Below are 13,200 nucleotides of genomic sequence, written 5' to 3' on the forward strand. Positions count from 1 at the left end.
TTTAAATGGTGAAGTCTATCTTCCTATATCGGAAAGTAGCAGAAGATCTTAGGCACCAAAGAAGGGCCCTTATAAGTAAGCAATCCAACTGAAGCTTCATTTAGACCACTTTGTTTTCTTTTTGTAAATTAAGCAACTCAAAGCCTTTTGTTCTACACCAAATTTAACATCAGACCAGAAACTTTTCTGTTTCTAGGATCCACCTAACTGCCCTTATGAAAATCTCTCAAAACAAGATTTACGTGATATAACCACTTGTAAATGAGGTTACCAATAATGAGTTAATCGATGGATATATTTATTAATTCTAATTAGTCTTATTATGCACCCTACTCCATAAATGTAGCTTCTTATCAAAAACTCTTTGATAATACGTAGAAACATGGATTGGAATGACATTTACCAAAACCACTGAAAATAACTGCTCACCTGAAGTTTCTGGACATTCCAAGGAAAAGCAAAAAATAGTATCAACTTTATTCCTTTGGTGCTACTATATAGTAGTGCCATATTCCATTATGCCAAATGCCCACCATGTAGTGGCATTCCCACACAATTATGGAAATGAAAAAATTATAATACAAGTACAGGTTTATGTGGTACCTCTTCAGCTACTGCGGTACCTTTTCAGTAAGCTCTCTTTTCAAATGCAACAATTACTCCCTGGTCTGAGGGTTTAAAATAGATACTTAAGTGCTTAGCTTTCACATTCTTAGAGTATAGCTGATTATGATTAGAGCATACCTGAGTAAAATAATACTCACATAGCACTTTATAGTAAAGTAGGAAAGGTCAAGCATGATTATCATGCTCTCCTTTTTCAGGACAAGAAAGACTCATAAAGGTTAAGTTAACTGTCCAAGGTCACTAAGCTCATGAGTCAGAATTCAAACCCTGAAGTTCTGACTTTCCATGATTATTATCATTAACATTGTAAATGAGGATATGCCTTCATTAATTAAAAAAAAAAAAAACTTTAAGGAGACTACCCCTATACTTGGCCTAATCAACAAAGGTGATTTCTGTGACTAATACCTTTTGGTTAAATTAAATTTCGGATAATTTCAGGCATGAGGGGAAAAGTATCTGTACATAGTGTGTTGACAACTTGAGTAAGACCAAGGAATCCAAAGGAAACAAGATTTCTCAGGAAAGAAGATAGAGCCAGGGTGTATCTATCCAATCGTGACTAGTTTTAGTTCTCAACCTTATACTTTACTTCTGCAGTATTCCTTTTGTTTCCACAATACTACTTTCTTCTGCTTTTTTATTAACTCCCAAATCTATATCTAGCCAACTCTCCTGGACATCTCCACTTGGATGCCCTGTAAATGCCACAAATATAACAGCTCCAATATTTTATTTTCTCCATATAAACTTCCTTCTCCTCAATTCTCTATCTTACTTAATGACACCATGACCCTCCTAGCTACTTGGGCCAGAAATCTATCTTCAAGTTATTTTTGACTCCTCCTTCCACAAATTTCTAACTGGTCATCAATTCCTGTTAATTCAAGTGGGTCTCCAGTGCCCTGGTTTGCCTATCGTCACAGCCTATAGAAGCCTCTTATCTGGTCTCTATGCCTCTAGTCTTTTTCATTTCAATCTCATTCTCTACACTGCTGCTAGAGTTAAATTTCTAAACCAGAACACATTATGCCCATTTTCTGCTTGAAGGGATTTCAGAGCTTTTTAATTGCCTCAGGATCAAGTTCAAATTCCTCACAATGGAATTTTTTGAGCCCTTCACAATTTGGGTCCAACCTCCCTAACCTTCATATTCATCTCCATTTAATTTACACTGTGCATCCATACACGCCTACACCATAGTTCTTGAAATCTTCCTTGTAGGTTAGTAACATATAATTCATTTATGTGGCTTTCTCTTTTTGTAACACAACGAAATTCAAACTTCCTTCAAGACTCAGCTCAAATGTTATCTTCTCTGAAAAGGCTTTCTTGATTTGCTGTCCTCCCATTTTACGCAGAATTAATACTTTCTTTACTTTTTTCAGCGACTAGAATCCTTTCATTTTAGTGTTCCCAACACTTAGTAAAGTACCTAACACAAGATTACATTACTTTCCTGAATGAATGCGAGAAAAAAATTTCATATTAAGATTGGTATCATTACTTTTGGTGTAGCACCTGGACTACCTGCTCTATACTACAGTGCTCTCCATAAAGATGAAGAAAGACTTCTGGGTTGGAAGTGGAGAGGGGATGAATGAAGAAAATGTAGAAAGGAAGTAAAGTGGAAAGGAGAAAACCTGTATGAATCAGTGCAGGTGGGACAGAATACTGCAATAAAAAAACTCTTCAGATGAATGCAAGATACAGGTTTACCATGTCTCTATTGGGGGTTGGGGGGAAGAACATACAGGCAGTTAGTAAACTTTTAAAATGTTTTCCCCAAATAGGGGTGATACAATTATTAATATTTCTTTTCAAGACAAAAATTTCATTTTATCCTCCCCAAACTTGATTTAAATATTTAAAATTAGATTAGAAATACTTTCCTTGAAGTACTTTAAATTATTATAAGTTAATGTAAGATGATTTAACCTCCTACATTATATTACTTATATTTTGCTCTGGCTTTGGCATATATGTTCTTTTTTAAAATATTTATTTATTTATTTATTTATTTTTGACTGTGTTGGGTCTTTGTTGCTGTGCCTCGGCTTTCTCTAGTTGTGCTGAGCGGGGGCTACTCTTTGTTGTGGCGCCCGGGCTTCTCATTGCTGTGGCTTCTCTTGTTGTGGGGCACAGACTCTAGGCACATGGGCTTCAGTAGTTGTGGCACGTGGGCTCAGTAGTTGTGGTGCAACGGGCTTAGTTCCTCCGCAGCATGTGGGATCTTCCCGAGACAGGGCTCGAACCCATGTCACTTGCATTGGCAGGCAGATTCTTAACCACTGCACCCCCAGGGAAGTCTGGCATATATGTTCTTTGATTTCTAAATTTGACTTCAAATGTTCTACTCTGATTAATACTTAGAACCATTTCTAGTTATTACTCCTACTCCATTTCACTAGCATCAGAAGAGTACATGTGAAATTTGATGTGAGAGATCAGAAATAAATGAAGGAAAAGAATATATTACCTACTTCTTTTGAGTAATTCAGTTTATTTAAACATTAAGTAGATGCTCCTCAAATAATTAGTAGAGTAAGAGACAGTTAAATTTTTTTTACGAGAGAACATTACAGGGTTTTTGTTTTTTTTTTTTATAAAATATCACTCACTGTTACCTTGGCAAATGTTGACCCACGTCCTTCTGATTCAATTGTAATGGTTTTTGTACGACGTAGTAAAATCTGATCAATATCTTCTTCACAGAATTTAGAGCCTTCATCTTCTTCTTCCATAATGGCACCATAAGCACCTCTTCGAAGCAGATCTTCTATTTCCTTTTTGGAAAGCTGTTGAATCTAAAGACAAAATTTTGGTAATAGTTTTTTCAAGTTCATAAAATGAGAAAGTATCCCTAAAGAATGTTAAAGAACACAGAAGTCATGTTTAAATTGCATTTGGGGCTTGGGATGTACCTGAGAGAATTCTCTAAAAGAATATATTGAGGTTGTTGACTCTTTACTATCTTTAAAGTACGATTTGCCATTTGCCTAAAGTAACTCCAGTTAAAACAAAACCTCTGGGGCAGGTAACCTCTCAAGGTTCTTTTTAGTACTAGGATTCGAGAGTTGTTATAAGCACAAGATATAAATAAGATTTTGAGGGGAAAAAATGCCAAAAACATCATTTATAGCAAGAGAAAGCCAATGTTAATAGTTTGGCCCTAAAAAAACAATTTGAAAAACTGTTTATAGAAAAAATGCAGAAAAACACAAATTCTACTTTGCTGTGCCATGATACAAATGTCCTGCAAGGAAGAATTTCTATTTGAAAACACAATCTTAGAATTTACAAGCATTGACATTATATAGACAGAACAGTTTCAAAAAGTACTAACTAAATGTAGCTCTACTCTGACATTCCTCCTTACATAAAAGTATCTATCTACTGCTTAGTATGGATCAAAATTAAATAATATGCTATCTGAGGTTTAAACTAAATGTGAACAAAAACAGAAAAACTCTAGGTGAAGAAGAAAATATACATACACCACCAACATTACTTTCTCTTCCACTCATGCTCTGTAATACAGCCTTATCTAGACCCAGTTTCAGACTGGCTCGGTCAAACATCTCTCTTTCATATGAGTTACGAGTTACTAGTCGGTAGACTTTAACTGCTTTATTCTGACCGATTCTGTGGCAACGAGCTTGGGCCTATAAAAAATGAGAAATTATAGGTTAAATTAATTTATAAAATAGCACAAAAGGCATTACGCATTAAACTATCTTGATGGAATATAAAAGTATGTGCAAGAATTTTTAGACACTCTTGCTGTTGAATTGCATATAACCTTTCTCTGGAAATGAAGGTAGAACTTATTAAAATGAGACATGATTCCACAATCAGAAATAAATTAAAATTTAAACATATTTCAGAGACTATAAATCCATGAAGAAATACTATTTTTTAAAGAGGGTGTCATCAGCATAATTCTAGACAGGAACATAAACTCTGTGAACAGACTTTTTTTAGCCTCTGGCTTTAAACTTAAAATCTAACCCTAAATTTCTAATTTTTTTTCTACTACATTATCAACAATCTTTTCAATATATTTTAGTTAAGCTGGGTAATTCTGAGGGGAGTAAAAACCTAAGGTGAACAACTCTGGAGGCCTAAATTTTATTTAAACAAAGGAAGAACTAATTATCTAATATGCAGACATGTTGGAAGTAGAGACATCAGAGATTACATAAGAGCTTCACATTTTATCTTGGGTTCCTAAACTTAAAATTTGTCTGATAAATTTTGAACTAGATTATACACATGAGAGGTTAAAACATTATCTTTTATTAAGCCAGGTATATTCTCAAGAATAATATCAATTACAGTACTACTGAGACTATCATGAACAATAAAAGAAGAATTTCTCCAATACTTTGTTCTCTTCTCATATCCTTCCTAGAAACACATTTTCTGTAAACTTTGACTCACTCTAATCACTAATTAATATTCCTATGTTCCAACGAAGTTCAAGTAGTCTTAATTTATATGTGTACATTAATTTTCTACAGAATTTCATAAAAAGGCAATATGTCTCAATTCCATGCATACTCTATTATGTAATGATTAAGAAGATGATATCAGGATAAGCAAGTACTTATTTTTAAGGAAGTAAAGTAAGTTATTCTTAAAGTGTAGGCCTTTCTCAAATTTACATGATATACTTTGAACAATACTGTACTTGAGTAGGTAAACCTTTTTTAGAAGTATGATACGTAACCTAAACAAGTATTTTTTATTTTATTGTCATTAAATTAAAATAAAAATAATTTCACCTATTTTATTTGGCATAGATATTTCTTAGGGAAACATACATGTTAGTTTGTCCGTATAAAAATAAAACAGGTGGATTATCAAAGATAGCTATGGGAATTAAAAAAAAAATTCTCTTAGCCAAGGAATCTGTTTACCTGAAGGTCGTTTTGAGGATTCCAATCAGAATCAAAAATTATACATGTATCAGCTGCAGTTAAGTTGATGCCCAAACCACCAGCTCGGGTACACAGAAGAAAGACAAATCGATCTGAATCAGGTTTACTAAATCGATCTATAGCAGCTTGTCGAAGATTCCCTCTGACTCTTCCATCAATTCGCTCATATAAATATCTATCAAATGAAATGCAATAAATTTAGATAGATGAGTATAATGAAAATGAAGGCATTCTATCAAATGTGACAGACACATATCTGTTTTCCAGCAACATTATGTTTTCTACAAAATTAAGAAGTGATATTACCCCAACTAGTTTCTATGGTTTTATTCTTCTCAGTGTTGGTGCTAAGTAAGAAACACAAAGTAACACAAAGTTACAAAATCTCTGCATTCCTGGATGTATAGGTAAAATACCTTTATAATTAATATACTTTATTGATCTCATTGTAACAAATGATTTTTTTTTTTTGGCAAGAAGTAAAGACTTTCATAAAACTCGATATAAGAAGCTTAAAAACATTTCTCTCAACTGATATACTATTCTCTCAACTGATATACTATTCTCTCAACTGATATACTTGCTTGTAAACTATAATTTATTAAGGGCAAACTATAATGCTAATCCTTTATAGTCATCACTGCCAAGCAATTGAATTTTAACTTCTTGTATTCTTCCTCATTTAACATCAATAAAAATAAAATACATAAAAATTTAGGAACTAGAAGAGGAATACACATGACACTTGCCACACCTCTGCAAGACACTGGTTCAAGACACTTCTTTCCACCTATAATTTACTAGAGTCTCAGCAGCAGCTCCACTGTTATCTCTAGTACCTGTGAAACAGGGGTGTGACTTCTAATAATGTTACTTTTGACATTACTTTTGACATTAAAGAAATTTGAGGTTTTCCATGAAATTCATAAGTCAAATTTATCTTTAGCTTACAAAGTTCTTCGTGTAAAGACATCAAGAAAATGCAAGAATGGCTATTTTAGGAATACTGCAATTTAATCTACTTACGTGGTATAAAACTGAGAATAATACACATTTTGGAATAAGACTAAATGAAAGGAACACTGACACTAAAAGTAGAACTAAAAACAAAATGAAAAATAAAAATGAACTACAAAATCTCTGATAATATAAAGTAGTATAGACAGATCTTTTACTTATTAATAAGGATCAAAATATAGTAAACTACAATTACAGCTGAATCTTCAGATTCTCTCTTGCATTAATGTGCTGATTTCTAATTGGCCCACAAAGTGCTCTGATAAATATCTTATGATAAATATTCTATTTATCCAAATACCGATTAGACATTATTTAAGACTATCTTACTGTCATGCACCAAAAAACCAAACCAAAACAAAAAACCTACATTAAACACATCAGAAAAAATTAAAACATGAGCAAGTATTATATAGTGTACAATAAGTTAAAGTGCAGCAAGTTCAGGTTCTAATTTTAACAATGAAAAAGATCTGAAAAGGATCTTGAATCATTTTAATTTTGAAGATAGTTATAAATCCATTTAAAATGTTGCTACTACAAGGCTAAAAAAATCAAATAAAATGTATACTAAAAAACCTATTTGTAGGTCAACAAATACCTGTCAATTTGCAAAATTTTCTTAATCAGTCTCCTTAGCCCTGTTTACTATTGCAACATATATAGGTTAGGAAAACACCTGACACATAATCTTAAACAATCTTTATGCAGAGATTTAAATGGATTCTTACCTAGATAAAGAGGAAGATGTGACTAAAGTTGGGTTACAGTACAGTGCTGTAATAAACTTAACAACATATACTTAGCATAATTCAGTGGTGAATTATATGCCTTACCTTTTATGTATAAGATAGTCCTCCAGGATATCAAGGCAGCGTACCATCTGAGAGAAGATGAGCACTTTATGACCTCCTGCTTTCATTTTAGGAAGCAATTTATCAATAAGGACCAATTTACCAGCAGACTGGATCATTGCTTGAAGATGAAAATCAGAAGCAGCTGGATTATATGTATCTCTAAATTCTCCAAGTATTTTCTCCTCAGCACCTGTCAAAGAAATATAAGACAGCATCAGTGCACAAATGCAGATGACTCCCAACTACTTTCTTTTTAAATAGTGCTCCTCTGTGCTTCTGTAACATTAAAATTTTCTAATGGTAGGTACACTGCTTTTATTAGAATTATTTATGTTTGTGGCTAAATCCCCACCAACACCAGCCTGTAATTGAGGATATGGACAGTGTCTTAAGCATTTTTTATCTCCCAAGACACTGGGCATAATGTCTTATATAAATTTTATGTTTGCTAAATGTTTAATGAATGCTATTAGGAAAAGTATTAATGAAAATGTGGTTCTAACTTAGGTGAGTAAACACATATTTTTAAATAAACATCTAGTATTTAAACACCAATATAACAGTGATCATGACTGAAAGGTGATCATACTTAATCTGGATGGGCATCTTGCTTGCCATCAAAGCAAACAGACAAGAAAAATTAAAGGGGAAGTCAAGTTACGGTCTTTGACCATACTTCTTCCAGAGTCTAGATTAGCATTAGAGGCTCTCTGCTTTCCTTCAGCCTGTCTAGCTATAGGAGTACCAGGATTGCAAGTGAGTTAGTTACTAGTCTAAGAAATGGCTTGTCTTGGATAAAGTTAAGAGTATACTCCCAGGAATAAGTGAAAATACCCAAATGTTGTACAGAGAGACTATTAGCAGAGAAGCTGACAAGACCTTAAAAAGTAATGTTACTAGAACACAAAAATTGAGAGACAATAACTAGGGTATCCAGACTGAAAAGAAACCAGGAAGAAATATGTAAATTCGGAGGTTCAAAGACAGGCTTTGCTGTCTTTGTCCATAAGGAGGATTAAACTGGAGGAAGAATTACAGCCCACGTTAGACTGAACACAACTCCTGCTTTTGTAATCTGGTGATGCTAACATGGGACACTGTAATGAAGTAGCTCACACTGCCCCTAACTCCAGAACACTTGTAATCCCTCAGAACACCAGGGTGGAGTTATAGGATCACCGCCTCTCTTTATAACAGCCACTACAGCTGTAGTGGTGGTGTGTTATTTTTTCATGAGTATTTGTTGAAAGAAGAGAATTTGTTTGCAATCCTCTTAAGCTACCTTTGATAAGATATGGGTGATTACAGCACTTCCTGAGCTCCATCATGGTATTGACCAAGTTGGGTACATTAGTCTGCCCTGCTCCTTTGGATAAAAACGAAAAGTTCTTCTCCAGAATAGCCCGGTAGTATTTCTTCTGAATGTTAGTAAGTTCCACTTCAATGATGGTTTCTTCCTTAGGTGCCAACTTCTTTTCCACGTCTTCTTTCAATCGTCTCAACATCATTGGTTTCAAGATAGCCTGAAGTTTCTGCACCTGCATAAAAAATGATGAAAATATATGTAGCATACATATACATAAGTACAATGAGAAGAGATTTGATGTGCTTATTTACAAAGACCAATAGGATACCTGTTCCTCTGTTTTCAGATCCCCAAATTCTTGCATGAACGTTGATTCAGAAGGAAACCTTAAGGGTTCCAGAAAGTGAAGAAGACTGAATAGTTCTTCAACTGTATTTTGGAGAGGTGTGCCAGTCAAAAGCACCTTGTGCTCCTATATAAAACAAGAATAACATGTCAATAACATGTACTAAGTGTTCATGTCAAACACCACAGTACTAAAATTATACGAAAGCTGACACAGGTTATCAAATGTTTCAGTGTTTGAAAAGCAAATCTTTTTCCGACCATAATTTTCAAGAGTCAACCCAATACATCTCTACCCATACATCATCATTAATTTACTTTCTCAATCACTTTTTAAAAACTCTGTATCATTCTCATAATAGTTTACTTTGTCTGCTATTAATTCTTACCTATTGCTTTTGAAAGAAAAATTCTAAATAATTAAGAAGCATATTTTAGGTTTTTTTTCAAGGAAACAGACATTTTAAAGAACAAAGAGGGCATTTTGGGGGTTACTCAACCATTCTTGGTATGGTAATTTGTATAGAGAACAGCGCTCATTCTTTATAATTTGGCAGATCATCACTTGACTTCTTACACACGAACAAATTCTTAAATCATTAAAACTACAAACCAACAATGTGAAGGGCTGATTGGAATATACTTCCAAACTAGAATTGCATTACAAATTAAACATAATAGTAACAACAGGAAATAAAATATTTTTAATGATAATAGCACAAAGTATTTGAAATTTGATTTGACAGTACCTCTAAATTCCTAACCTGAATATTTGTATATGTATCTGTATGTCTGCATAAGTATTTAATATTAGGAAACAGTCTAGACAGATATATACCAATCTGCAAATATTGGAGTAAGGAGGGGAAGAGAACGGGTGGGCGTGGATGAAGAGTAAGAAGGAGCACTTTAGTGTTTTACTGTATGTAGTCCTTATATCTTTGAGTCATTTGTTCAAGTGCTCATGTACTAATTATGTGATGTTAATTAAATCAAAATATTATAAAACACAAAATGCTTTGATTTTAAAGCAAACACACTAATGACTTTCAAAAATCCCATTAATTATAATAAATATATGCTAAGTATGTAGAATTGTGTAGAAACTTTATCCCTCTATCATAAATGATCTGAATAATATAACTTTGGTGAAAGGGCTTTTTATTGAGGAATTTCTGCCTTAAAACTTGTAGTTTTATTTCTTTCAATAGGACACTCTACAGAGGTTTCTCTCTCTCTTTTTTTTAATTCCAGCAGTTAATTACTAAAGCTTTTTGGAGGAAAGAACTAAAAAATTTAAGTCTTAGAAAACAGATGAGATTCTTTCCCCCTTACTAATTAATTAAAGCAAAATAATCTTAATTATCACAGATAGAAATCAGAAATCTGTTATTTTAAAATAAAAAAAGGAATAAGTTTTTGGCATTAGCTCCTTTTACTATGTAGCTAAGAAACAGAAGTCATAAAAATGACATTAAGTTACTTACCAGATTCATGAGTTTCAGACCTTCTAGAAGTTTACAATTTTTATTTTTTAACCTATGTGCTTCATCAATAATCACACATCGCCATTCAATTGCATTAAGCTCTCCACAGCCTCCAAGAATCATTTCAAAAGTGGTGATGATGGCTTGGAATCTGTAAGCTCCTCGAATGATTCGCCCCTAGAAATTTATTACCAAATACAATAATTTGCTAGAATGTCTTGATCATAATTTTTAATTCCTGTCAAGCAGCATAAAAATCATTTAATGACATCTGCTATAAAACATTTTCCACTGGAACTTTTATGTATGCACAGACACTCCCTTAAAATGAGGAACTTTAGCATTAAAACTGTATTAGATTGCTGTCTTCAAGAATGTTAAAAATTATACAATTAATAACTATATCCAAATAAGTATTCCTTGATAAAACATTTTATAATTTTTAAGAGTTGTAATAACAATGTTAAGTCAAAAAAGAAATGGTTATTATAAAATCTAGCCAATGAAATTTCAGTATTAATGCTTATTACTTATATCCGTGACTCCACACATATAATGGCAGATAAGTAGTTAATATAAAAATTGGCCACTTATGTCATTTATGCAGCAAGTATTTATTGAGTGTCTCTCATCTAGTTGTTGGAGATATAGTAGTAAACAAGACAGACAAAAATAATTATCCAAGTGGAACTTACATTCCAATGACTCAAATATAGGACATAGCCACTAAGAAAAACAAAGAAAAAACTCACCAAAAATTTAAAAAAAAAACTAAGAAAGTAACAGAAGTCATAGACTAAAATAAAACAGGGATGGGGAGTAGGAAGTATGGGGTTGGAGGTGACCATTCCCATTTTATTTAGAGTGACTGGGAGGCCATCATTAAGAAGTGACATTTGAGCAAAGTCCTGAAGATGAGGGAGGAAGCCATGTTAGTATCTAGAGATCTGCAAGAGAAAGAATTCTTGGTAGAAATAGAGAGTGTGAATGCTGTAATGTGGGAGTACCTTTGGCAGTATTCAAATAATAGCAAGAAACCCAGAGTGATTGAAATCCAGTGAGAATGGAGGGGATGAGGCTATATACGGCCTTAAAAGCTGTGGTAAGGACTCTGGCTCTTACTGTGAGCAAGAAGCTATAGGAGGGTTTTGAGACAAGAGTATCATGATTTGACATATATTTAAAAAGAATCCCTTGGCTGTTCTGGTAAAAATAGTCTGACAAAGGCCAAGGACAGGATCATAGAAACCAGTTAACAGGCTGCTGTAGTAATCCAAGCAAGAGATCTTCAATGGAGGTCATGAGAAGTGCTGAGTTCTGGATTTAACTGGAAGGTAGAACCAACAGGATTTACTAATGGATAGGAGTGGAGTGAGATAAAGAGAGGATTCAAGTTTGACTAAACTTTTTCACTCAACTAGAAGTTGGTGTTGCCATTGACTACAATGAGGAAATGCAGGATTTTGGTTTTGGACATGTTATGTTTGAGATTAGATATTGTCTATTAGATATTCAAGTGGAGTAATTGAGTAGGCATTTGCATATGACTCTGGAATTTAGGAAAGAGGTTAGAGTTGGTGATATAGATTTAGGAGTTTCCAGCAGTACAGACAGTAATTAAGTTGTGTGACTGAATGAAATCTCTGATGGAATGAGTATGCATATAAAAAGTCTGAAGACTGAGCCCTGGGTCACCCCCAAGATTAGATATGGGAAGACAAGAAGAAATTGGTTAAAGAGGGCTTCAGAAGGAATAGGTGGTGACATAGGACAGTATAAAGTACTGGAATCCAAGTGAAGAGAATGTTTAAATGCGACTGAAAATTATAAACTATTAGGGATTAGAAGAAATGAATGGTTAAGAAGGATCATGTGATCTGATTTAGATTTTAATTCCTATCAACTTAATTACACTAATTTTAGAATAATTCACATTGATTGCATATGCTGGCCATTAAGATGAACAATAGCTCCAGTAGAATATTATTAAAATATTGATAGTTATAAAGTATAAGTCTATGGTATTTACACAGCTCTAAAAACCTGGGATACAATGCATTCAGTTAGAGTAATATTGCAGTGTTTAAGAACAACGGCTCGAGTCTAACTGATTTGGGTTTATTAATCCCAGTTTTGCTCTGTGATTTTAGGGGAAACTACATCACTTCTTTTTGCCTTGGTTTCCTCATTTGTAAATAAGTATGATATTATCACCTATTTACAAGGTGATAAATTAATCTTTGATATTACAAAGATTAAGTGAAATACTACATGCAAACTGTTTAGCATAATGCCCGGCACATGGTATATACTCAATAAATGCCTGTGGATATTAGTGTTACTATCTGTTACTTTTTCCAAGGCAATTGAGAAAATTACAACATAATTTTACTACTTATGTGATTTCAAGCTTATTTAATAACTTGGAAAAAGCAGAAGTTAAATGTTCATTTAATTTATATTAAAATATATTTGAAAGAATTAACTGAAAATTATTTCTATGTTTTAAGTATAGAGCTACTTAGCTCATTACAAGACATCTTTACCTCTTGAAATTTTAAACCCTTCACATAATATTCTTCTAGAATGCGTAACATTTAGCATAAAAATATAATTTA

General features: G+C 33.2%; 1 protein-coding gene across 17 annotated transcripts in view; it reads right to left on the reverse strand.

Moving 5' to 3' along the window:
- CHD9 (chromodomain helicase DNA binding protein 9) overlaps nucleotides 1-13,200 on the reverse strand; it is a 243,873-nt gene that overhangs the window by 67,382 nt on the left and 163,291 nt on the right. For all 17 annotated transcript variants that reach the window (XM_079907092.1, XM_079907090.1, XM_079907094.1 and 14 more), the window contains 7 exons: nucleotides 10,583-10,759; nucleotides 9,079-9,222; nucleotides 8,727-8,982; nucleotides 7,424-7,634; nucleotides 5,550-5,745; nucleotides 4,125-4,292; nucleotides 3,255-3,434 (listed from right to left, as the gene is read on the reverse strand). In XM_079907092.1, coding sequence (XP_079763218.1) covers nucleotides 3,255-3,434; nucleotides 4,125-4,292; nucleotides 5,550-5,745; nucleotides 7,424-7,634; nucleotides 8,727-8,982; nucleotides 9,079-9,222; nucleotides 10,583-10,759 — 1,332 coding nt within the window. The remainder of the gene's footprint in view (nucleotides 1-3,254; nucleotides 3,435-4,124; nucleotides 4,293-5,549; nucleotides 5,746-7,423; nucleotides 7,635-8,726; nucleotides 8,983-9,078; nucleotides 9,223-10,582; nucleotides 10,760-13,200) is intronic.

The sequence above is a fragment of the Stenella coeruleoalba genome, assembly GCF_951394435.1.
Source record: "Stenella coeruleoalba genome assembly, chromosome: 20".
Lineage (NCBI taxonomy): Eukaryota > Metazoa > Chordata > Mammalia > Artiodactyla > Delphinidae > Stenella > Stenella coeruleoalba.